Source organism: Myodes glareolus, chromosome 3 (genome assembly GCF_982192425.1).
Source record: "Myodes glareolus chromosome 3, mMyoGla1.1, whole genome shotgun sequence".
NCBI lineage: Eukaryota > Metazoa > Chordata > Mammalia > Rodentia > Cricetidae > Myodes > Myodes glareolus.
Window position 1 is genome coordinate 120,563,220 of NC_142028.1, and position 27,031 is coordinate 120,590,250.

The 27,031-nt window shown below is 44.1% G+C and overlaps 1 protein-coding gene across 13 annotated transcripts in view; it reads left to right on the forward strand.

Moving 5' to 3' along the window:
- The window catches only part of Cdk5rap2 (CDK5 regulatory subunit associated protein 2), a 183,639-nt gene that overhangs the window by 20,681 nt on the left and 135,927 nt on the right, over nt 1-27,031 (forward strand). For 11 of the 13 annotated variants that reach the window (XM_087904938.1, XM_087904939.1, XM_087904946.1 and 8 more), the window contains 6 exons: nt 7,317-7,427; nt 10,965-11,041; nt 17,001-17,124; nt 20,022-20,176; nt 25,759-25,921; nt 26,921-26,974. In XM_087904938.1, the coding sequence (XP_087761064.1) occupies nt 7,317-7,427; nt 10,965-11,041; nt 17,001-17,124; nt 20,022-20,176; nt 25,759-25,921; nt 26,921-26,974 (684 nt within the window). The remainder of the gene's footprint in view (nt 1-7,316; nt 7,428-10,964; nt 11,042-17,000; nt 17,125-20,021; nt 20,177-25,758; nt 25,922-26,920; nt 26,975-27,031) is intronic. The other 2 variants (XM_087904945.1, XM_087904940.1) reach the window with 1 other exon arrangement.

The following is a 27,031-nucleotide window of genomic DNA, read 5'->3' on the forward strand; positions in this document are numbered from 1 at the left end:
GCATTTTAGTTTAACCCATTTCTATTGATCTGTGTATCACCGTATGGCAGTGGCTCACTGGCTAAGTTTTGGCAGCATGTCTTACTCTGGCAGTGGATCCACAGCGACTCCCTGACTCTGCTTTCTTCTTCCTAGAATTCAGTTTCCTCTTCTCCGCCTACCTAAGTTCTGCCCTATCATGCCACGGCAGTTTTTAAATTCATTAACTAATGAAAGCTGCACATGGGTAGCAGGACCTTCTACACCATTTTCCCTTTTTTGTTTAAACAGTAAAGGAAAGCTTTATCATTGTAAAATTACATATAACAAAACAGTTATCAAGCAAGAATTGCAGTTATAATATTTATATCTACTTTATCTTCTATTATAACTAGGGGAAAAACTGTAACTATAATTTTTTTAACTCCATCAAAGACTCCAGAATGATATAATATTATCTAAATAAGCAGGAAGTTTACAACTTTTAAAACTCTGGAATTGACAGAGACATCTCACTGCCTGTACATTCACCCAAAGTTCTTCTGTACCATTTGGGCAGCCATCTTCAGCCTACAGGCCCATAGTATACAGCCGACTTTTCCATGAAGCAGGAAATTTAAAAGACAGTTCCGCCTATATTGGCAGTTTTCCAGTCATTTTCTTCTGTATCCTGCAGAATGTCTCTCAGACTCTTTTATAAAGCAGGAACCCCGAACCATCTCCCCTTTAGGCAAATTCAGCAGTCATTTCTCTGTGGGTTCTGTATGTCCATTTTTTACAGCATACCATAAAGCAGTGGTTATTTCAGGGCTAAGCTAGCCGGGCAGCTGGGACGAACAAGCAGCCTCTCCTTGCAACAGTGGAGGTGTCACTAATGCTTTGTATTTTTCAGTACACAGTTGTGTGTCTTATTAGGCTAATACCAAAGGCTTTCATTTTTGGAGCTATTGGAGCTGCTGCTTAAAATGTTCAATTTATGGTCATTTTTGCTACTGTTTTGAAATACAATGGGTATTTGCATGCTGACCTTGCCAAAATTACTTTTATGTGCTAGAAACGTTTTGTGGATTCTTTCAGCTCTCTTTTCTATCTAATGTGAGTACCTTAATTTTTGCGTATACGTGAGTGTGTGTGCACACTTGTGCACTTTATTTCACTGCTCAGGACTTTAAATGTAGTGTTGAAGAGCAATTCCTGAAGTTAGGGTAATGGCGTACAGTTTTTCTTCCTTTGGGAAACACACACACGTAAGATGTTCATTATGTGTGTGATACACACACAGTTTGTAGTTACTGTTAGCATGTTAATGAAGTTTCTAATTCCTGCTTGGCCGAGTCCATCTCTGTTTCCCAAATGTCAAATACTTTGGTTTGGTCAAATACTTTTTCTGCATGTGTTGATATGATTTTTTTTTTTTTTTTTTTACTGTGTGCTTTGTTAGTGTGACCCTCATGTGGACTGACCGAGGAGCAGTGAATTATCCTTGCATTGCTGGGGTCAAACTAATGGTGTAGCAATCTGATTATTCAGTTTCCTAGCTTCTGCTAAAGGTTTTATGTTTGTGCTCACGAGGGATTTAGTTTGCAGTTTTCCTGTAATGTTTCTGTCTGCTTTTGTGGAGCAGGTTATTCTCATCAAGCCAGCTGGGGAAGACCCACAACCTGCTGTTTCTGTAAGAAGTTGAAAAGAATGGTCATTGCTGACATTGCTTTTCATTTAAGTATTTCATAGAAATTGTTACTGAAAACATCAACTTGTATATTTTTCTCCTTCCTTCCTTCCTTCCTTCCTTCCTTCCTTCCTTCCTTCCTTCCTTCCTTCCTTCCTTCTGTCTGTCCGCCTGCCTGTCCGCCTGCCTGCCTGCCTGCCTGCCTGCCTGCCTGCCTGCCTGCCTGCCTGCCTGCCTGCCTGCCTGCCTTCCTTCCTTCCTTCCTTCCTTCCTTCCTTCCTTCCTTCCAGCAAGATGGCATAAAGCCCAAGGCTGTCCTAGAACTCACTATGTATTCAAGAGACTCCTGGTCTTCCTGCCTCTGCCTTCTGAGGATTGCATTAAGTCCTTTACCTCCATGTCTGATTTACATGGTATTGGGGATGGGACCCGAGGCTTCAAACATGCTAGGCAAGCATTCTACCAAATGACTTATATCCTTAGCCCCTAAAAGACATTAAGTTCAAAATCAGTTTTGAAGATAGGTACATCACTGTTTAGGTTGTGTTTTCCTTTGGTGAGTTTGTTGTGTTTGCTATCTATTTCACCAGCTTCTAGTTTTGTATTTATTTTGTCCTTAATTTTGCTTTCCTTAGATTAATTTTGCTCATTTTCCTGCTTCTGAGCTAGAGGCCTCAATTGTTGACTTGAGACCTTTCTTTCCTAAAGTACTTGGCTTAGAGAATTCCTCCTCAGCATTGCTGTCACTGTGTCCAGCTATTTTTAATACATCATATTTTTGTTTTTGTTTAATTCACAGTGTCTTCTAATTTTTTCCATGACTTCTTCTTTGATCCATGCATGGCTGGCCAGAAGTGTGTTGCTTAATGTCTAAGTGTTTTTGTTTACTGTTTCTTTTTAGTTTCTGACTTTTGGTATAATTGCATTATGGTCAGAGAACATAGTTTGGCTTTGGTGTTTTTAAGTATGTTAAGGTTTGTTTTGTGACTTAGAATATCTTGGCAAAGTCCCTGCTGACTTGAGTGCCCAGTTAGTGTCTCCTGAATGTAAATAAGTTAGACCTGCTGGTTGATAGTATTGTTTAAAATTCTTATGCATTCTTTCTGACTTTTGTGGATTAATGCGATAGGCATGTTGATCTCTCCAACAGTAACTGACTTGTGCATTTCTCCTTCCTGCTCGGTTCATGAATCTGACACTGAGGTCCTGGACCTCTGCACACTGGGATCTTTGCGTTTTATCATTGTGTCACATCCTCTTGTTCTTGACTGAATCTCCACTTTGATGCTATCATCATTTGATGCTCTCTTGTCGTTAGGGCTCACACACTGTAGTTTTTTCTATTCATTTAAAGATATTTTTAGCCTTTATTTTTATTTTATATGTATGGGTGCTTGCATGTCTGTACACCATGTACATTCAGTGTCCTCAGAGGCCAGGAAAAGGGAATTCCCTGGGACTGGAGTTAGAGATTATTTTGAGCTGCCATGTGGGTGCTGAGCGTCAAAGCTGTGTTCTCTAGACGAACAACCAGTGCTCTTACTTTCTGAATTGTCTCTCCAGCCTCCTTGTTTATTTTTTAACTTACTTCTATTCTCAGGTATATAGTTTAAATTTCTTTTTTTAAACAACCTTTTTTTTTTTTATTTTACATACCAATCCCAGTTTTCCCTTCCTCTCCTCCTCATGCTCCCTCATAAATTTCTTGTATATAGTACACAATTTGTTTTTTAAATATTACATTTGTTTTGTGTGTGTGTGTGTGTGTCTGTCTGTCTGTGTGTGTGTGTACACGTGTGTGCTACAGGGATGAGTGTGTGTGTGTATGTGTGTACACGTGTGTGCTACAGGCATGAGTGTGTCTGTGTGTGTGTGTACACGTGTGTGCTACAGGCATGAGTGTGGAGTTCTGAGGACAACTCGCAGGAGTTGTTTTATTTGTTACCATGTGGGTCCCAGGGTTAGGGCTGAGGTGTCTGACTTGTTAGCTGTCTTATCAGCCCCATAATTGGGGTTACAATCTGTTCTAACAGCCTCTGTATTCTAACTGGGGTATTTATGTCATCATTTAATGTGCATCAATGTATTTTGACTTAATTTTTTTGACATACAATTGTAAAAATTTTTCTAATTCTTTATTTTCTTTTCAAATCTCTTTTACAGTTGCTGGGAATAATGGTTTATACCCTGTTAATTGTATTTTACTAAAATGCTGATTGGGCAGTAGCCAGACAGGAAGTTAAGGCGGGAAACCAGGCAGTCAGTAGAGTCAGGGTGACAAGAACAGGAGAATTCTGGGAAGAGGAAAGCTTAGTCGGCAGTTGTGACCCAGCCACAGAAGTAAGATGTGACTGCCTCGCTGAATAAGGTACCAAGCCACGTGGCTAGCCTAGACAAGAATAATGGGCTAATATAAGTTATTAGAGTTAATAGGAAGCCTGAGTTAAAGAGCCAATCAGTTTATAACTAATGTAGACCTCTGTGTGATATTCTTTGGGACTTAATGGTTTGGGACCCTGGCAGGACAGAAACCCCGACAACATACAGTATTTGAATACTTTTCATACTTCATTTAAATATATTTGATTAAATTTTAAATAGATCTTTGTATAGTTTATCTTCAAATCTTTAAGGCATTTTAGTAGTTGCTTTGGGATGACCTTGTCTCTCCCCTCCTCCATCTCTTCTTCCCTCTTTTTCTTTCCTTTTTTCCTCTCTCCCTCCCTTGCCCTTTATGTCTCCTCACTCCTCTTTGCATTTCACCATAAGTAAGATGTGGAAAATGTGACTATTGCCTCTCCCAAATGCATTATATTAACACACTTTCACAGCTCTCCCCAGACTGTTTGGTTTACTCCAGCAGTCACATGTATTTTAAAGAGTTTGTGGGCTTTTCATTTGAATAGTTTCTGTAACTGAATGTGCAGATATTAACAATTTACATTTCTTTTTCTTCCACTTCCAGGGCTCCACACTTCCTTTGGTATCATTTCCTTTCAATCTGAAGAACTTCCTCTGTCATTCCCTTTAGAGCAGGTCTGTTTGTTGCTGATGAGTCTTCATTTTCTTGCATTTGAGAGCCTTGTTTTACCTTCATTCCTCAGTGTTGTTCTTGGATGGAGAGTTTTGCATGACAGTTTCCTTCAGCCTATAATGCTTCCGTTGCCCTGGCCTCTCTAGTTGTGATGGAGAAATCTGCTGCCTTTTGACCCCCCCCCCTCTGACCTTGCATGTTATATGCTAAATTTCTCATGCTTTCAATCATTGTTTTTGTCTTTAGTGTGCACCATTGTCTAGGTATGAGGGAGGTCCTAAGCCATTTTCCAAATAGAATGTTTTAAATTATTTCTTTGGGTATTTTTCCCCTGAAACATCTTTTTTTCTCTTATTTCTTTTAATATTTCAGAAGCTCTGATAAACATTAGAATTTTATCTAATGTTTTATCTCAGAATTTTATCTAGAATTTTATCTCAGAGTCCATATTAATGATTTTCAAGGGAATTTTTTTTTTTTTTTGGCCTCTTTTCTGTTGAAGTTTTGTTGATTTGAATTTGGGCTTGTCTTTGTTTTGAGTCTATTCCAAATAGCTATTCTACTGGCTAGTCAAATGGTTATACTGCTTTCCAATTTACAGTTTCTGTTTGGTTCTCTTTTTAACATCTGTTTGTGTGCTGTTCATTTTGTGGCAGTGGTTTGAGACAGTGTCACTATGTTGCCCAGGCTGTCAAACCTTACGGTCCTCCATCATCCACCTCCTGAATCATTACAAGATTGTACTACCATGTCTGGTCCAGGTTTCACATATTTACATAGTCAGATGTGTTTACTTTGTCCTCACAGAAACCCGTGAGATTGATTTTATTATTCTTACGTTAGAGATAAATAGAGGCTGGGTCTGACTGGAATGTTGTACCTTTTCATCGTCTCTCCTTTTCCCATTTTACTGTCTCCTCTTTTATGCAGTCAGTAGTCTGTCCTGTATAATATTATATGTCATAATGTTTCTGTTAACGATACATCATAGACATAATTACATTTAAGTATACGAACCGTTCTTTCTTTGTTACATCTTTGTAATACTCTACTGAGTGCACATACCATGATTTACTTAATCATAGACTGTTGGCTTAAATTATCCACCTATTATTTGATTTTAAGAATTCTTTAAAGTTCTTTAAGATGCATGCATTTAAAACTCTTTAAGACTACATAAGATACATGCTACACATGTGTGAATAGTTCAGCGAATTAACAAAAACTAAATACCACAGTCAGTCATTATTAATGAATGATAAGAGTGTTTTTAAGACCCCAGAGAAGTCACTGATATTCCCAGTGCCACCCACCTTTCCTCCACACCAGGTGACTATCATTGTAGATTCATTTTAAGTCTCTTTCTACCCGTGTTTCTCTTATTCCTGACAACAGTTCTGAGGAGAGGAATCCCCCTGCCCCAACTCCCAGGCAGAGATTTAAAGCATGAAGCAAAGAAGCAGAAGGTGGGGGAGGACTTTGAAAACATTTATGTTTAAGCATGGTGGTGATGTTTGTTTTGATACAGGAAATTAATTTAGTGTATAGGTTAATGTCTCCTTGGAGTTAGGCTACTCTTTTTGTTAGTCTGCTTAGAATGCCAAATCAACGGATCAAAATGTCAGCTATTTCCCATAGTCCATGAGGTCTACTTGGCAGATCAGGTTTCTGGAGTCTCAGCAGGATATGAGCCCAACTAATTATGTACTATCAGTGTGATCCTTGGTCTTGTGTACAATAGGGGTGGTACTTGCACAGTGTAGCTTAAGAGTTGAGGCTCCACATATTAAGGTATCTATGTCAATATTTGTTTGCACAATTGGGTCTCAGTAAAAATCTCTTTGTGAATAGCCCTTCCCCCCTTATTTTGACAAATTTTAAACTTAGAGAAAAGTTGTGAAATTATAGATGACTGTCAATTCACCAGTGACTGTCCTTCATTTGATGTATTTCCTTTTTCTCTTCTAGCACTCTTAGTGGCAGATACTACCACACAGCACCCTATGGACTTGGCATTGAGTTGCCTTTTTATCCTAGAATATCATAATGTTACAACCTAACAAAGTTGTTTTCTGATTTCCCCTAGTTATCATCTCCATATGCAATAAATATTTAAACATTTGAGAGTCTTCCATTATGCTTGCCGATCTTGTTTCTGTAACCTCAGGTTGTTTAGATGACTGACCCTATCATTTTTACTAGTTTGTCATTAGGGTTTTTGAAGAATTCAAGTCTATTGTTTTGCACAGTCCTTCAACTTGACTGCTTGGTGGAATTCAGGTTAATGATTATAGGCTCGAGTGCTTTAGATGAATTGTTTGCTCTCTGTGATTTATTTCAGAAATAAATAAAAAATTTATTTATTTATTTCTGTCTCTCTTCCTCTTCCCTTCCACCTAATGCTATCCCAGTATCCCAGCCCCATCTCCCATCTCCTCCTTTTCCATTGCTATGGAGCCATACGTTCTTTTTCACTTGTTCATTCCCGTAGCTGTCCATGCTGATGCTCTTCTGCTTGTGGCTAGTGGGAACCCTGTGTCCTGGTGGACTGGTACCATTTCAGTCGGGGTAAGCTCCTTCTGGTATTTGGCCCAGTTGCTGTACCCAATTGACTCTCCTGTGCTTGCTTTACAGCAGATCACTGAGCTGAAGAAGGAGAACTTCAACCTAAAACTCCGCATCTACTTCCTTGAGGAAAGGGTGCAGCAGGAGTTTGCTGGCCCCACTGAGCACATCTACAAGACGGTGAGTAGCCACTTCTGACTGCTATCCCTTGTGTCTTTGATGAGGTTTTCCCAGAAGACGTTTGACTGGTATTTGTTCTTAGAGTTAGCATTAACGACTGCTGTCATTCAATTTGGATTGATTTGGGGGAACAACATGATGCTAGAACAACCGTCAGAAAAGTGAGGTATATGATCTTAAGGACGTTTTAAAATTGTTTTGTCATCAGATTTCTGACTCACAGTCTTGATCTCAGCTGTCTTTTTATAATTAGTTATTATTTGGAAACAGGCAATGGATCAGTAGATTAGCTTTGTAACTGAATGGTAGTGTTACCAACCAGTGGGGTGGGTGACTTTTAACCAGTCACCCCTCTCTCTGGGCTTTCTTCTGCAATGAAGTGATAGCCCTGGGGCTGTTTGGATGAAACCAGAGTGACAGGTGAAGTGGGGTGATGGGTGCAGTGGGGTGATGGGGACGGGTGCAGTGGGTGACAGGTGCAGTGGGGTAATGGGGACGGGTGCAGTTGGGTGATGGGTGCAGTGGGTGACGGGTGCAGTGGGGTGACGGGTGCAGTGGGGTAATGGGGACAGGTGCAGTGGGGTGACGGGTGCAGTGGGGTGACGGGTGCAGTGGGTGACGGGTGCAGTGGGGTAATGGGGACAGGTGCAGTGGGGTGACGGGTGCAGTGGGGTGACGGGTGCAGTGGGGTAATGGGGACAGGTGCAATGGGGTGGCGGGTGCAGTGGGTTGACGGGTGCAGTGGGGTGACAGGCAAATGGCTCAAACAATCAGTAAGTGCTATGCATTCACAATCATTGACTTATAGACTTTGGTTACCCAGAGTTAGGTTGGTCAGATTTTCTGCACTTTGACTCCTGTATCCCTGTGTGCTTGCTTACAACTGTCAGGAAAGTCTTTTCCCATTTGAAGTCTTAACCTGCAGGTCTGTGTCTGTACACAAACTTTGTTTCTGAAAGTTGAAAGAAGAATTTGACATTCTTCACATGAGTCCAAACAGTACACAGGTGCCTATTTCTTAGCTTTTGCTGGTAGATTAGCCCCTGGCCTAGGAATTACTCCGTCTTCTTGCTTCTGAAGTTTGTACTGGGGAAACTTTTGAAAGGGGAAAAGGAGCTCCCAGCGGCAGGTGGGGTGGGAGTTGAAAGCCTGCTTAGACTTTGCTGAAGAGAAATCTGCTGCCTTTCTGAGCCCTTTCAGGAGCTGAAACGCTTCCTTTTCCCTGAAGCTGCAGTTTCCTCCTACAGTGTCGGAGTAGAAAGACTAAGAGGACGGTCCTTTTCTGGGTGCAGTGGGTGCAGTGCTGATGCAATCAGAATTTCAAGGGGAACCAATAGGAGAGCACACTGTGCATGGTGGTCGGGCCTCTCAAGACTTCAGGTGGCAGGCTGTCAAACTGTCTGCTGCCCACTGGGTTCAGTAGGCTCTTACATATTGGTCATTTTGCTGTGATTCTCAGGAAAGTTGAGACAGTGGATGTTATCCTAGTGTGCACTGAGGACACAGGCCTGGGGAATGTCGGTCACTTGCCTACTGTCCTGATGATACGGAGTGGATTGTGAGCCGACCTGCCTGCCTCCGTGTACGACTTCTCCTCCTTCTCACTGACTGACCGGCCTGCTCTTATGATCTCCCTCACCAAGCTTTTGTGTAGTGTGTGGTTCAGATTCCTAATTTAAAGGACATAAAGTTGTGTCCTAAAAAGACGTTCTAATCTGATCCCCGGGCCCTGGATTTAGCTAGCATTACCGATGTCCTGTGCAGAGGAGTAGTTTCATGTAGAACATAAAGTTCTGTGTGACCCCTTTTGCGTAAGTACTAGCATGTTCTGTTCTGCGTTTTGCAGTTTTCATTCAGTGATTTCTTGGATGTCTTTCCCAACAGTAGTTTAAGAGCTGTTTTAGTCTTTCTTTTCTAACTTTATAATAGTCCATGTAGTGCTTTGAAGGCATTCTGACTCTTGGTTTGGAAATGTCTGTCATTTTACACAAACCCTTAAAACTTGAGATACTGTGCATGGGGAGCACAGGCATGCTAGCTAGCCATCGGGTCAGGCACAAGCCATGCTTTTATAACACACTCTGTCTTCGCCCACACCTTCTCTGCCCCGTGGGAGCTGGTGGAGGAACCCAAGGCTTGTGGGGTGTTTTTCACAGAGGTACACATGGAGATATTGTGCCCCACCACTCCGGGTCTTGTCTGTCATGCAAAGGGACAGTTGTTCTAGAGAGATTCTGCCTCATGGGCAGGCTTGCGTTCCAGTCTGACAGCGAAGGGGAAGTACAGGCTTCTTTCAGTGTGTATTTGGTTCTCTAGTCCTCCCGTTACAGCTGGACACCTTGGGCACCTTGGCCCTCTCTTGACAGTATGGGATCTGACAGTCACAGCTCTGCTTTCTCATCCCCTGGATGTGTCTGTCTCTAAGGACAGGCACAGGGTCACCCTGCTGACTGTGTTATCTCAGGGTCTGTCATGTTGACTTCAGCGTTCTTAATGCTATACTCATCACTAGCACTCAAGTGTCTGTGAAGTAAATACACGAGTGTCCACTGTGAAGGGGCCGTGTCCTTCAGTGTGGGCTATACTCTTGACTGTGAGTGCTCCTTTCCGCAGAGCCACTAGGCAGAAAGGAGGGAGGCATGCCCTTTGGATTGTAAATTTTATAAAAGTGTTATTATTTTAAAAACACAAATGTGGTACAAATCAGCATGCATTATTAAAAACATAAGAGTGAGAATTCAGAGAAATGTTGATTTGCTATCACTCCTCTGCATGCCGTATGCTAGGCTCCAGGACATGACTACTTTGTGAATGCTCTCTCGACTTCATTTGGGGCAAAGTCAGAAGCCTACCATGTCCCTGTTGCCTCCCACTGACTGCCACCTGCCAAAAATTCTGTCTTTGTGTTCTCATGTGAGTCAGTTGTTAGCCCAGGGCCATGTGCGACTTCCTTTGTTCCAGTCCCTTAGGGAAAAAAGGTTAATGACACTGTGATATCCCTTAGAGATGGCTTCCCACATGAGCTGGGGCTTTTTGTGAGTGTCCTGAAATCTCACACGGAAACCAGACAGGACATACTGAGGCCTCCCATTTATCCCTTCACAAGTCTTATTTTATTTTTGTTAAGTCTGTAGCATGCTCCCTCTGCAACAAGCACATGCGTGATTATAAACAACTAGGAGTAATTGCCTTCGAATGGGAAAAGCAGGCCATAAATTTGCTTTTTTACAAACAGTTTTTGCATCAGCCCCGTTTGTGTGACATTTGTGCCTAGGTGTTTGAATGCTCTGACTGTTAGACACTGGAACATTAACGTCATTGTTCCAAGTCCTAAGGAATCCAGAGCTTTCTCTTGAGACCACCAGTACTTAATATTTCCCTTTTTCTGTGCCTCAGGGCTAATGAGGCTTGTGAGTGTAACATATGCTATTGCGAGCATGGCATAGTCAGTCCAGCCCAGAAGTAGCTTGGCCACCATCAGTGCTTGCTATCCCTGCACCTTACACTGTGTCTTTTCTTACCTTATCGCTCTGGAAGAACATTGAGCTCAAGGTGGAAGTGGAAAGTCTGAAGCAGAAGCTCCAGGAGAGAGATCAGTTGCTCATCAGTGCCTCGTGAGTACCTGTCAACCAAGAGCTTGGCCATCGGGTCCCACGGGTGGGTGTTGGGCTGGGCAGTGAAGCACAACCAGCTGCTTCTCTAAGCCAGTTGTTTCCCGACTGGCTTCTGAGGGCTCCTTGGAGCTTGTAGTTTTTATTTAATTGTTTGGCAACTGTTTTTAAAGTGTTGTAGTATAGGCAGATGTACAGGACTTAAGCGTAATGTGTGATGGACTTGTATGAAGCAAGCACATATGTGAGACCCCCCCCATCTGAGCCAGAAAGGAAGCATCACCAAGCTTCCAGAAAGCCTCCTTGCCTTCATGTTCTCACAGCCTCTCTCTTTTCCCAGGACACCCTCTAGTCTCAACACAATGGCCTTGTTCTGCCTATTTTTGAACTTTATATAAATGGAATCATACAATAGGTCCTCTTTTGTGTCTAGCTTCTTTCCCTAGCCGTGTTTGTGAGAGTCAAGTCACTTGTGTTTTCTTTTGGGAGTTCATTTCGTTCTGACTGATGAAAATCCCAAGGAGTAGAGTGGGTTTTAGTGGGTAAGGCTGGGAGGCAGAGGGAGGATTTCAGCTAGTAACTGGTTTTAAGCCTGTTTTGTGTCCTAGGGACTCTTGTAATATGTTGTTTAAAGGGGATTGTAGGGTTTTATTGTTTAAAAGTTAGACACCTACAATATCTATTAATAAGTTAATTTATTTAAATCTTTATTGAGTGCCGACGTATAGACCAACTGGCTCCACAGAATTACTAGCACCATACACTGAAACTCTGCAGGGACACCGTCTCACACCCCAACCCCATAGCCGTAGGCTCCCCTGAGGCACAGTATGAGCCAGTAGGATGTTGTGGCGGTGTGCTGTAGGCTTGTGTGGCAAGTGAACACCCCAGAATGTGCCCAAAGTTCGCCCCAGAAGAGTGGAATTTCTTCCCAGGTACTCCACAAGGGCTGCTTGGACGTCTGTGTAGAAGTGCTTCCCTTGCCATGACAGTGGAACTCCTGTTACGTGTGGAGGTCCAGGAACAAGCTTGAGCACGCCAGGCTGCGCCACAGCTGGGTCTGGTAGCTGCAAGTTGGCTGTTGTGGCTTACGGACAGACCACAGACTCCTAGGCCCAGGTTCCTTTTCTGAGTGTCCCCGAATGAGTGAACAAATTAATAAATATACCGAGACTAAGATCTTCATTGGAGTTTTTTCTTTTGGAAGTGGCTCATTCTTTGGGCACTGAAGCAAGTCTCTTGTACCAGATTCAAAATCAGTATGTGAGTTGGTCTTAATAGTCATTGCCTCACCGCTAAAAATCTTGGGTAGTACTTGGTTTTGACAAAGCACATATACATTGGAATTTCTGCTCACAAGGGCTCATGTACATTCCTCAATACTGTCACTCAGGATGGGAAATTTTGGGTACTTGCATGCATATTTGTATATTTTCTTAAATGCCAGGGTTTATATTCAAGGCCCCTCATGATCTGACCAGTTTTTGTTAACTTATTTAGAAGATTCTTATCAAATGGCAGTTGTGTGTGCATTGTATGAGGCTCCTGGTGATACAGTGCTGATCCAAACAGCTAAATGAGACTTGGATTCTTCCAGGAATGGTGATGATGAGATATTTACATTAGCAAATGTATGGATGCAGGTTGGGAGAAGAACGTTAAAGAGAAAAGGAGCTGTTGAGAGTTTGTAGGTGTGGTAGCAGATATGTAGACAGCGAAACAGGAAACGTACGCCAATGGAGGTGACATTTGACATGCAGTATGAGGTGCCAGTAGAATTAGTCGGATGCATGAATGGAGATGTGTCTAGGTAGAGGCTGTGGCTGAAAAAATAGGAGGAGAGCAGCGGCGCTAGAGAGTTTGGTCTTTGTTCTAAGGTTAGATAAGTAAATGACACAGTACGGAGTTTGATTTTCAGAAAGGCCATTCTGAATGTTGGGTGGAAGAGGTATTGTGAGGGTTCCAGGAGACCAGTGAGGAAACCAGCCAGGTGGGTGAGGTGAGCCGAGTGCCGACTTGGATGGCAGGCTAATGGGAAGAGCCTTAGGAAGCACAGTCCTTGGTGATGGGTGAGAAGGGAGATGTTGCATGTATTAGTCACAGTTCTATTGCTGTGATAAAATAACTTGACAGAGTGATTTGGACAGAGAAAAGGTTTATTTTAGCTTATAGTTCCAGAGGGATAACATCCATCATGACAGGGAAAGCATGGCAGGAGCAGGAAGCTGACTGATCACATTTTTTTTAATCCACAAACAGGGAACAGGAAAAAAAAGGGGGGGGGAATTATTCCCAGTCTACAAAACCTCAAAGCCCACCCCCAGTGGCATCTTCCTCCAGCAAGGTTCTATAACTTTCCCAAACAGTGTCATCAACCAGGGACCAAGTGTTTAAATACAAGAAGAGCCTATGTGGGGCATTTCTTACTCAAACCTCCACACAAGGAGAGGCTCTTTGGGATTAAAGTCACGAGCTCTATCGATGGATGCTGACATTGACTTAACAATTTCAGCTTCCTCTCTACCACCTCTTTCTAACATCCCAGATGCTCCATAACTGTTCTTACTCTAGCTTCTGAGCAGATGCCTTCCCTTCCTTCCCTTCCCATCTTCTCCTTGTTCTAAAAGACTCAGACAGGGATCCTCGTAGCCTGTATTTGCCTCTTTCATAGACTTCTCCATCATATGGTGTCCATCCAATGTGGGTATCTCTTTTCCATGTCTAAACACTTTTGCACCCATACATATCATTATTCAAGGAGGACCCTCATTTTATAGAGAAGGGAATCAGGCCTTGTAAAGAGAAGAGCTGTGGTCTAGAAAGGTCAGAACTTAGGTTAGAGGTCAAGTCTCACTTTAAAATTTTTTTTTTCATGTATTGACATAGTGTGTGCACAGTGTATCTAAGTGGCCTTTCAGTGTCTACCTCATATCTGCTGATGGCCCTTTTCCCTTTTGCTCCTACTACCCAGAACCCAGCAGTTTGTCTATAGATGCTGTTGTTGTCTTGTTAGTTTAACGCTATCAGCCATTTTCTGAGTTGAGTTTTGGCTGGGGAAGGGGTAGGACGTGGGGCTCTGCCACAGGAAAAGGACAAGTCTAATTTGAATGGAAATAATCTAGAGGAAATGTTGAAGGTTAAAAATAGTAACAAGGAAAATGTTTATGGAAGGTTCTTTCACACTGAGTGGAAAGATGGTGTACAACTCTTGGCCTGACCCTGCCTGTTCTGTACTTGTAGCCCAGATTCTACAAAAGAAAAACAAAATGGCAGAGGGAGAGAATAAGCACTGGTTCTGATCCTCCTTTGTCCCAAACTTGTATGTGCAGTGCTTGGCAGTTGTGTGAGGCTGCCAGTCTTCCTGTGTTAGTGAAGAGAAAGCTAAGACCCAGAGAACTGTAGCAAGTTGGCTCTGGTGCAGCTCCTGAGCCCACTCTGCCTTGATGTGAAGTAAACATATCTGTGTGCTGGTTTCCATTGTTCTGTATCAGTTACAATAAGGGGGCATTAAAAACAAAAGCAGTCATATTGTTGGGAGTAAATTTCATCTCTGTAGCTTTAAAACACAAACAATAATAATAATTCCATTAGCAAAGGCAAATTGCACCATACTGCTGAGTATAAATTTTATTGCTACAGTAACTGTAAAATACAAAGATGATAAATGAAACGTTGGAACATTTATTATTGTGAGTTTATTTTATTGGTATAACTAAAACACAGACAAAGTGAATAATGCTAGTAGTTGTTCATAATTGTACAGCCTCCTGACAGCATATGTGATTCAGGCTGTGCGATGGCATGATTAGATCTGGGCTGATGGAAGGGGCCATACAGGGCGCTATAAAGCCCCATGGCTAAAACATCCTGAGCACCCAGCTAGAGGGGTGCTAAGTGGGCTAAGTGTTTGTTGTGGAAATACAGGGACCTGAGTTTGGATTCTCAGTGCCCATATCAAATCTGGGTAAAGTGTTTGTAACCTGGGGTGGTGAGGGGGAGTGGCAGGGGAGATGGGGTTGATGTTTAGGAGCTACAGGGTCAGTGGTACACCCTGTTTAAAAGTAATAATAAGGTTGAGAGCAATAGAAGACAGTGTCACCCTTTGTCCTCCATACACATTGTGCGAGCCACATTCAGACATGAAGGAAAGATAAAAATCTTTCGTCTACAGCTTGGGAAAGAGAGGAGGCAGTCCACAGTTCTTGTCATCTGTAATGCCCCTTGAGGAGTGACAGAAATGACTGTGAGTCAGTGTGACCTGGAGACAGCCCTGGTCCCAGGAGTGAATTGAGTGAGTGGGGGCTGAGGGCACTCAGGGCAGTGATCAGGAAGTGAGCATGTTGGCCTGGGTTCTGGCAGGGGCTGATCTGTTCTGAGCTCAGACTCCAGCTGAGGGGTGACAGGAGGCCTCTCAGCAGCCCAGCAGGGTTTGTGCTGCCCTGGCCTCACAGGAGAGGCCTCAAGCAGGGTGGAAGGGGGACCTGCAGAGTACTGAGGCAGGCCTGCAGAGGACCCCTTGTGGTAGCCCATTAGCTCCAAGAGGTAATCATCTCATTTGTCACATGAGGAGACTGAGGTGTAACAACTAATTTACTGAGGCTAGAAAATTTACCCAGACCACACTGGGGTTGGGATAGAGTGAGGATTTAGAAGCAGATCTGTCCAGCTGGAGCCGGTGTTTTTTCTTTCAGTTATTCACACTGAATTCTATTACTGTGATATTGTCATGGTTTTCTGAAGCCTTGCTTGAAAGGAAACCGCAATATAAATAAGGGCTCTATTTGCAGGTGATTTCTGTGGGAGCTTGGACAGCCAGGATAGCCCTTTGGGTGCCCTGGTCCAGTGTGTGAGCATCTGGTTACACAGCTTCGGGTTAGGGAATTTTATATACTCCTGAAATCAAGTGAGGTACTGAGTGGCAAAGAGTTTTGTTTAATTTTTCTGCTACCCTTTTTCTGAGAAGCCAGCTTGAGGTGGAGCCATTTCCTCAGTTTTCCTTCTGGAGACTGCAGCCATTGAGGATGCAGTGAGGACCGAGGTCTCAGCTGCAGCCAGCACCGTTCTTTCTGCGTTCCTGCTCGTGGCCCTGTGTCTGGTTTAGTGTCAGGCCTGCCTGATTGTTCCACAGAGAGAACATTCTAGGGCCACAGCCCAGTACCCTGGGCATTTAATACCACAATACCAGGTGCAGGGTGCTGGCACCCAAGTCCCCCTTCACACCCTAAGTCGTAGTGTGTGCCGGACCCATTTTGGTGTACTTAGAACGTTTGCCCTCAGGCTGGTGCAAGGTGGAGCATGCAAATGCTAACCTCACAGATCTGTTTGTTGCATGCTGCTTCTTTGCCCATTGATTCCTGTACTGCCTTCTATACCTCTGGTGTAAGAGTACTAGCGGGAAAATTGGCAGCTGCCATCAAGAGTATTAAAGTGTGCTTACCCTTGGGCTCGGAGATTCTCTTTCTAGTAGTGTGTCCCTAGAAACCATGAAGCCACAACACTGATGTTTAGTGAGCCGTTGCTCAGTACCGGGCACCTCTTCTTAGATCTTGTTCACATGTCACGTGTACATTAGAAGCAGCTTAGAGAATTGACTTCATAAAGTATGTTCCATATAGTGATACAGTCGTTAAGATGATGATGCAGATTTATGTTTACTGACTTTGTAAAGCGTGTTCTCAGCATAGTGAGTGATTCATTGTACAGGTTAGTTCACTAGTATACACTACATGGTTCTGTGTGGGTAGGTAGAGCCCTGAAAGGCTGTGTGCTAAAATGTTAATTTTATCCTGTTGGATAAGTACCCCCCCGTTTCTGAATTATAAATATTATTTTTTTTTTTAAAAAGGAAACTTAGCTCAGGCAAATGTCAGGAATGACTGACAAATACCCCTTATCCTTTGGGGCTGGGGAAGTTGCCATGAGACAGGCCCCCCGACTCAGCCTGCCCTTTGCCTCTCTGCAGCAAAGCAGTGGAGAGCCTCGCTGAAGGGGGAGGTTCTGAAGTCCAGCGCGTGAAAGAAGATGCCAGGAGGAAGGTGCAGCAGGTGGAAGACCTCCTGATGGAAAGGATACATCTTCTAGAAGAAGTAAGTCTGGAGTTGCCGAGGGGCCTCTACTTACAGGTCAGTCCTGGGGAGGGTCACCTTTCCGCAGCAGTTACTGGGTGTCCTCTGGGTCTGGCCTCATTGTAGGCACTCTGCCCCTGTAACTGACAGCTACACGGTTGTCTCCTTCCTGTGAGGACCCTGAGGTACAGAGGGAAGTACTAACTGGCCCAGGTGGTTGCCAAGGCCCACTGAAGGAGGGTAGCCCTGAGCACATTCAGATTGCCTGCTGCTCGGCTATTGCCTGCCCTCCCAGCTCTTGTCCCGTTGCAGCCTCTGTCCCGGATCGTGCAGAACCGAGTGGCTGCTCTTCTCTAGTGGACCCACACAGCGTCCTGTGCTCTTCCCTCTGTCAGGCAGCTGCTGTGACTCCAACTGGGAGTCAAGTGCTTTCTGGCTAAACATCCGCCTCTGGATGGGACAACAGACAGTGTTCCTCTATGTTAAGCTAGTATTAAGAACCACAGTTTGAGTAGCCCTTTCCTGAAGTGCTTGGATCCAGAAGTGGTTTAGACTTGAGATTATTATTATTGAAATTTTTATGTAACTAATGAGATGTCTTATGGATGGGTTCTAAGACTAGACACAGAACTCAGTTATATTTCACATATGAATTATATATGTAATTAGGGAATTTTGTACAATATTTTAACATGACTGTGTTCGACTACAACCCATCACATTAGGTCAGGTGTGAAGTTTTACATTTTTGACACGCTGATAATCAGAAAGTTTTGTAGTTTGAGCCTTCAGAATTTAGATTGGGTTGATCTACATATTAATAATTATTATGGTATTTACTTATGTGTTTTGAGGCAGGATTAGCTAGGTAGAGAGTTAGGTCTCAAACTTGCAATCCTCCTGTCTCAGCTTCTCAAATACTCTAATTATGAGCACATACTACTGTCTAAGCATTTCTTTTGTTGGAAAAGACGACACCATGACCACAACAACTCTTTTTTTTTTTTGTTTTTTTGAGACAGGGTTTCTCTGTGGCTTTGGAGCCTGTACTGGAATTAGCTCTTGTAGATCAGGCTGGCCTCAAACTCACAGAAATCCTTCTGCCTCTGCCTCCCCAGTGCTGGGATTAAAGGCATGCATCACCACCACCCGGCGTGATCACAAAATCTCTTATAAAGGAAAACATTTGATTGGTACTTTGTTTACAGTTTAGAGGTTCAGTCCATTATCATCATAGGAGGAAGCATGGAAGAATGAAACCGGACATGGTGCTGGAGAGGTAGTTGGGGGTTATACGTCTGGAAAGGCAGGTGAGAGAGACACTGGGCCTGGCTTGAACATTTGAAACCTCAAAGCTCACTCCCAATAACAGGCCGCTTCTAGTGACACCACACCAAATCCTACAAAGCCCTATCTCCAGTAGTGCCTTTCCCTGGTTACCAAGCATCCAAATCTGTGAGCCTACAGTATTGGGGTGTTTGGGGGTAGGGTATTCTTATTTAAGTCACCACAACCACCACCCACCACACCCTTAATCAAGACAGTTGAGAAAGTTGTCACCTCTTGATGCAGCACTTTGTTTGTCCCATGAATACTTTCCAGTGCTTCTGCTTTGTCACTTGCTGCATTTATCCCATCGGGTGAAGCATTTGCCTGTGTGAACTGAACACAGAAGCACCAGCTTGTAGCACTTGCTGCAGTAACAAGAACACATTCCCACAGTTAGAGTTCCCCTGGAAAGCCTCATGTGTGTGCTTAACTATCCTTCTAAGAAACCTATGTGCTAACTACTTCCATTTCTCCCTCTCTCTCTTTTTCTCTCTTTTTTAAACATAGTGAAACATTAGGCACAGAGTGGCCAGGTCATTTGCTAAAGGTCACACAGTGGTAAAGGTCAGGTGATCTGGCCACATTTTAGGCTCTAACATTCTGCTGTCTCGGTCCACAACACTTTAGGGGTAGGTCAAGATCAAATGTGATATAAGACTTCTTGCTCAGAGCCTGGCTTTAGTTGCCACTCAGCAAATAACAGGCATCGTTGTTTGCTGCCTAAGAAATATGGAGTGACAGACAAGCCTCTTAAACAGATAGTTAGTGGGAAGGGGCAGGGGAAGAGAAGCTGAGCTTTAGCTTCTGGATGCCAGGTGTTGGCAGTCCCCCAGCAACTCTTTGGAATGTTGGGTATCCTGTCTTCTGGAGTGAGAACCAGGGCTCAGAGTTTAAATGACTGTCCAACGTCACACAGCAAGTGTAGTAGGAGAGCTGCACTTTGAATCCAGTTTTATTTGACTTTAATGTTTGTGGTGTGATCTTGAGGCAGTGGTCTGTGTAGGTGGAGAGTCAGCCCTGTTCCAGGTCACTTGCGTGAGGACCAGAGCCTTCCCCCAACAGAGACATGGTCTAAATGATTTAGAAGATAATTTCCATGGTGGTTTCCTGAGCACTCAGGAAAAGCATAGAGCTTTTCACCACTTAAATCACCTCGGAGATACAGAAATGCATTTTAGAAATGTGTAGTCATTATCTTAAAAAGAAATGGTGGGGGGCGGTGAGCTGTGGGATGAATTTGCATGGAGATTAGGGTGACTCTGGGACTTATGCATGTTTAGTATTGAGAAGCTCATTTCTTCTTGTTCTCATTGAAGCTGTAAATATTGATCTGATTTTTCAAAACCAAAAGTACAGTTCTTGTAGAGTTGACTCTTTTCCATTGGAAGTGCCCATTACTCTTCCAATACAAGAGGGAAAAATGGCTGGCAAATATATTTATTACGCATTCTTTCCATGTATAGTACATTCAGGGAGGGGAAATGTGCCGGAGAAAAAGTCATAAATATTTATATTTTAATCCAATTTCCTTTCAAAATGTTCCCAATTGTATTGAAAAATTGCATCAAATGCATTTAATTTAACTGTAGGATGTGAAAGCCGCCCAAGCAGAACTGGAGAAGGCCTTTGCAGAGACGGAAACAGAGAAGGCGTTTCGCCTCAGCTTGGAAAGCAAGCTCTCTACCATGAAGAAGATGCAGGAGCGGGACCTGGAGTTGACTCTGGCTCTGGAAGACAAGGACAGGTCTGGATCTGCTCCCTGGGAAGCTCAGGTCCCATCATCTGGAGAGGGAGAGAACCTAGCCTTCCTCTCCCTCCCATCTGCCATTATTCTTCTCTAGAGTGAACTACCTTCCTGGAGTGTATTTAGCACAGCAAGATAAAACTGGGCATGAGAGAAACAGGAACAAGATACTGGTGGGCGAGAGGTGGTCACTAGACAAGTTCATGTTAGAAAGGGGTGCGGAGACCCTAAGTTTAGCGTTTAGCTTGGCGATAGCTTCCTGGTAGACAAAGGAAAAGCAGCCCTATGGACCTGAGGTTCGTATTACCCATGAGGTGAAACAAGCCATGGATTCAGGAGAGACCCAGTTTTGCTTGGCCCTAGTAGAGGGAAATTGCTCTTGTGGTTCTTTCCACAAGGGGCAGTAAGTGGTGATGTCCCCACAACGACGCTAGTGAATTTTGTGTGATCTGTTTCCCATCATGGTTTTCAATGTTGGCTACAGGCCGACATTATGCAGCCTTATAGAACAAAGAGCATTGTAGATCAAATACAGAGTTCTTCAGTGCATTGTGAATAAGCGGTGTGGTGTTGGGTCAGAGAAATGGATGGGCAGCAGGACTGTTAGGCCCACTCTAATGACCACTGTATTCTGCTGGGAAACTTTTGACAAAAACCCGTTAAGAAGTAGTTGAAATTTTCTTGTGACATTTTGATTGTCTTATTTGTTGTCTCTAAGTGGGAGGTAGAGTTAAGATAGTGGAGACAAACTGATATCATAGGTGCTGAAGAGCCACACCTATTTGGAATTGGATGAGATTATTCCTGAGTCAATTGTCTCCTCCAGAACGTTCTGTCTCTTTTCTCAGCCACTCAGTGCCCTGTGGAATGGCATGTCCCACCACATTATTTAGCTAGTTAAGGCCCAGGCTGGCACAGACTCACTGTGTGGCTGAGGCTGTCTTTGAACTTCTGATGTCCCTACCACCCGCTCCCCAAGTGCAGAGGGTTTGCAGCAGTATGTCAGCCTGCCTAGCTGTTTAGGTTTTTGTGCCCAAGTGCTGTTTGCCTTTACTTCTGACCTAGTGCCACCCTGCTATTTACCTAAATATCAAAATATTGAGGTCTGCAACTTTGTTTTCAGTTTGTCGTTGGGAAATTAGCAGAACACACCTTCTGGGATTCTTTCCCTGAGGGGACCGAGTCAGTACTGAGGGAGCCTGTGGTCATGGTCTCCATATTTCAGTACCCTCTCACTTCAGGTATTCACAGGACTGTATTTATTGTGATTACTGGAACCTTTTTTAGGTTCCTTTTTAGTTTTTTTATTTTTGGCTCATCGTTTAGAGGTATTTTTTTTCATTTTAATTTTGGTGTATGTGTGTATACATGCATGGAGGTCAGAAGTTGGTCCCCTTGTCTTAGTTTTGATCTGTGAAATAGAAGTGTTGTATCTGGACCTTGGTGCAGGAAATGAGTTATTAGCTCCATCTATCCCTTTGTGATTCAGTTTTTCTTGATCATTTGTCAGGAAGAGAAAGTGGTCCTTTTGCTGACTTTTTCTGCTAGGTAGCATCCATGAACAGTGAAGAACTACCACATCTAGAAATTCTTTGTAAGTCATTGTTGTATTCCATGATCTCTTTCTCTGTTGATTGGCAGTGAAGTCCTTAGAAGGCATATAGGCTTGTCTTTCTTGGAGAACTAATAAGTTTTATAAGATAAATTGGGGTTAACGAGCCTAAGGAATGGATTTGTCTAGAGTAGAATGTTTGAGTAGCCATAGGGGGTAAAAAGGAGAATTCTTAGTATTGGTGACTAGGAATAAAGGAGGAAAAAAAAGGCTTTACAAAGGGGACTTGCATTGCCAAAACCAAAGCTTATCCGAGTTGGCTGGGTGGAAACACGGGAAGGCAGGAAGAGAAGGATCAGGACTGAATGGGACAAACAGTGGTTTCTCGTTACTGTTTACAAATTTGTGTGGAGGTCCAAGAGAAGCCTCTCATATTATGTAGGTGTTCATGAACTGAGACAGACTTGACTGTATTCAGCCTTTACTTGCTGTGCACCTCCACCCCAATCTTTACATATCTGTGTTAAATTTTAATTGATAAATTAGACAGAGTAAGATTTAAAAAGCAGCCAATTGTGGCAATAGTTAGTGTGACTGTGGTCAATTCCATAAAAATACTGCACTGTGTTGTCTGAGGTTTTCTGTCCTTCCTGGTTCCCGCAATCGTTTATCATCTAAAAGAAATCACACAGAGATCTACATTAAGTATAAACTGATTGGCCAATTAGCTCAGGCTTCTTACTAACTCTCATAACTTATATTAGCCCATTATTCTTATCTGTTTAGCCACATGGCTCAGTACCTTTTTCAGCCAGACAGTCACATCTTGCTTCTTCTGTGGCTGGTCACGACTGTGAAGGATTGGACTTCCTTCTTCCCAGAATTCTTCTCTTCTCATTGACCTGCCTGGCTATCCTGCCTATACTTCCTGCCTGTCTACTGACCAATCAGCATTTATTTAAAATATAATTGACAGAATACATCCCATGGTCCCACAACAGTACTGGCCTAACCTTGTTGTGATGATGTGAGATGATATGTGGTGGCGTGAAGTGTGGTAAATGACACAGGCATGATACACTGTTGGGTGACTGTGTAAGGTTTACTTGATTGTCAGCATCATGGAACAGTTCTGGCAGTCGTGACTGCTAATTAATTAACAGGGAGGTAGCATATACAGTGTGGCTATGCTGGACAAGCCACTGGGCCTTGTGGAAGAATCGATTCATCTGAACGGCATGGGAAATTCCTTTGAGAGTTTAGGGGGAGCTTGGGGAAGCCACATGATTAGATTTTTATTTATTGCAGTTCCCTGCTTGCCTGGGGGATGGATTGTCACGGGGCTCTCATGCTGATGCAGACATCCAGATAGAGGATGACAACTGAGACTGAAAGTCTGGGGTGGGATGGAGGCAAACAGCTGGTGATAGAGGTGAGATGGACACAGTGGGCTTTAAGGACTTTGGGAAATGGGAGGATGAGGCTTCCAGTTAGGACAGGAGCTCTAGGGTCTGTGAGCATCTATGAGTGGAGGGGAGGGGAGGGGAGGGGAGGATGAGTGGAGGGGAGGGTGAATGGAGGGAAGGGTGAGTGAAGGGGGGCGAGTAGAAGGGAGGGTGAGTAGAGGGGGGTAAACAGAGGGTGCCTGAGTAGAGGGGAGGGTGAGTGGGGGTGCAGACAAGTGGTGGTATGGATGAGGGGAGGGCCAGGGGAGGTGCTGGCAAGCAGAAGTGAGGGGTAGGGCAGGTGGGGGCGGGGGAAGGAGATATGGGCGAGGGGAGGTGAGCACAAGGGGATGTGGGCAAGCTGAAGTGTGGGTTCTAGATTCCTGCCATTTGCACGGGTCTGGCTAGACAGGTATAGAAACCTGACTTGCCGGTCTACAATTTTGTCAATCTCAGCAGTGGTGTCCCAGTTAAACTCCCAGAGACCAGCAGCCAGATGTCACCTTGATTTTTCCCTTAGGATATAACCATTTGATAAATCTCTAGGAACAAAATCTCACTTAGCCCATATTTAAGTCAAGGTCACAAGGTTAGCCCAGCACAGCAGCAAGGGTCATTAGTTATATCCAGGTGACATGGATCTGATCAGCCACACAGAGGAACCTGCTGTTAGGCATGGCGAGCTGGTGAATCTTGGGGTCTGGCCTCTACTTGCATGGGTACTGCCAGTGTCTTCCTGGGTTCCTACCATCTGTTTCATTATTTTCCCTACTTTAGTTTCTTCAGTCTGGGTTTTGAGCTGTTCTGCATCTGACGGTGATCATGTTGGGAGCCCCATAGGTTGTATTTTTAAAAGCTTGGATTTGTTGCTGGCGTTTAAAATATTGTATTTCACAGAAGAGTGACTTCTCACTGTTCTTGATTCCAAAGATGTAACGCCTGTGGGTGTCTTATTGGCTCCATATGGTGGGCTGAGCCGCCAATGTCCTTTAAGTTCAGGCTCCCACTTTCTCTTTTAAACTTGTATTTGGTGAGGTTTTGCTCTCCATTTGCTCATTGATTATCAGAGCAGAACCCCTAGAGGGCAGTATTGCGCCTCCCTCCAGGTTTCTGGGCCAGCAAGCTGATCCCACTGGTGCTCTGATTCCAGTGCACTGCTAGGTGCTCCTGCTGCCTGAGTCACCCTCCTCACCTCACCGCTGACGGGAAGCTAGTGCTTCACGCGGGCAGCTCTGCCAAATCTCCAGACCTCTGCTGTACATAACCAGGTTGCTGTCTAGGCTTAGGTAGCAAAGAAATCTTTGGTGAGTCTTCCAACAAAGTAACTGTTGAATATTAAACAGGCAGGGAGACATAGTTTCCTGGACAAAATGCTTGTCATTTGAGCACAAGGACCTGAGTTCTGATTTCCAGCACTAATGGAAAGCTGGATGTGACGATATCCCGGCATTGTAAGGCAGAGAGACAAATGGGCTTGTCAGCCAGCCCAGCAAAGCCAAAATAAGGTGGAAACACAGCTGAGGAAAACATTTGGACATTGACCTCTGACCTCTACACACACACACACACACACACACACACACACACACTCACACATGTAGCATGCAATCTGTCATTTGTTGTTTTCAGCCATATATAAATCACATGCACGCGTGCGTGCACAGACACACACACACACACACACACACACACACATCCCTTGTACACAGGTAGCATGCCAGCTGTCATTTGTTGATTTCAGTTGTATGTCAGAAGTGCACTTTTTTTTTTTATGTTTCCAATACAGGCTCAGAAAGGTAGAATGACTTAGCTTGGTCACAGAGCAGCTAATCAAGCACATTGAGTTTGGTTCCAAAGAGGGAAATGTTCACATCTTCTAGAGGGAGTTAAGGTTGTAGGTGGCAGAGTTTGTCTCAGACTCAGAGATGGAAGATGCAGTTAAGGAACTCTGGTTTTGTCAGGAAGGATAGGAAGGGGTTTGGGCAGAAGGTATTGATAACACATGCAAGGGCATCGAGGGCACAGAATAGCTTTGGGGTGAGCTGTCTGTGAGCTGCTGAGTACTGATCAGGATCACGATGAGACTGGGTTATTCTGACTGAAGAACCTGGATGCCTTATCCTGATGTCTGACTGTTAGCTTGAGACGTGTGTTTTTAAGCATTGTCTGCTAGTCATGGAGAGATATCCCCGCTTTTAAATCCACACCCACCCAACAGCTCTTGATTGGTTGTTTGCTTAGACTTCAGGGACAGATTTCTTTTAGAGAGGGGATTTCTTACTCAGAACTTAGTGGTCTGCCTCTCCTGGTGAGGGCCGCTGAAGGTCTGAGCAGGTGCATGACTTGAACAACCCAGGTGCAGCTCAGAGCTAAATTCCTGGACGAGGCTGGAGACACGTGGACTTATTAACATCCCATAAATTCTGGCCCAAGCTCTGTGACCTGTGAGTGAATGCAGTTCTGTTTGTGCGTTTTCATCGGACACATGTACTTTGAAGATGTCTGGCCCGGCTTCCTACCTCCTCCTGCTCCACTGAGCTAAGAGAGCAGCTCAGAATTAATATTTAAATTTTGTTCTCTTTTAGACTGATTGAGGAGTTGAAGTTGTCTTTGAAGAGTAAAGAAGCTTTAATTCAGTGCCTTCAAGAGGAGAAATCTCAGATGGCGTCTCCTGACGAGAATGTGTCATCTGGAGAACTCCGAGGACTTTCTGCCACTCTGAGGGAAGCAAAGGAGAGAGACGCTGAGGTGAGGCGACAGGGCACAGCAGGAGGGGGAGCATATCAGACTGTTCATGGGAAGTGGGGCACTCTTCAGTCTGCACGGTTTGCACAGTGACTTCCACATGCAAGTTCTGTCAGCTGAGGAATCTGCAGGATCCACCTTTGTTAGGGCCTGCCTTTGTTCATGTGTCGTAGACTTCTGCATCTGTGCTTTACCATGTGTTAATTTGCTGTCACCTTGGGGCTTCCTTTTCATCCTTAGGGCTTTCTTAGTGTAAACCTGTGCTGCATTGTTCGTGTCCAGTTTTCCTTTGTTGTTAGAGGCTGGCTTGTTGTCCATATTTGGTGTGAAACATCAGAGTCTGTGGGGGAAGGGGACTGGGTCTGGGCCTGGCAGCATATGAGATGTTCAGTATCCTGCCCTGCTCAGGCCTCCCAGCCCTTTGGTCAAGTAGGGATTGTGATCTCCTGACTGAGTTAGGACCAGCCTTAGATCAGTCATCTCTCCAGGTTGTAAGACGTGGGCTGTCAGACCTTGGGCCCAAATCTCCTGAACTCCTCTTGCTCTTGTGACTTCCTGGGCAAGCTATGTTGACCTTCCATTCTCCTTGGGTGGGTGGAGAGAGTCTGCTGCATGGTCTGTCCACATCAGGGTGTGTTCTGGAAGCTCCACAAAGGTCGTATTTCTTTATGAAGCAGGGTCTTTGTCCTTGTGACAGTTGCAGATTCTTTAGCCTCATCAGTTAATTTCTTTTGGAATGGGGTTGCCACTTCAATTCCCAGGCTGTTTTCTAGTGGGCCCATTACCTTTTCTTCTGAAGCACCTGTTTACTCTGTGAGACTCATAGTCAAACCATGGGCAGCTGCTTCACACTTTTCCTCCCTCAAACCATGTCAGACTACGAAGGAGGGCTCACTTGTGTTAATGAGTTCTGCAGCAGTGGAGGGGAGTGAGCTGTGATGGCTCAGATGGCGGTGGGAAAGCCTTCGGTGGACCTCCTCGCTCATGAATACCTTTTCCTAGGCTGCACAGAGGGCATGGCAGATGGAGAGAAATCACTGGGAAGAGAAGATCCAGGTATGTTGATTCATTTTGAGACTGTTTTGAAGACTTTTTCTCCTCTTGCTTCTCATT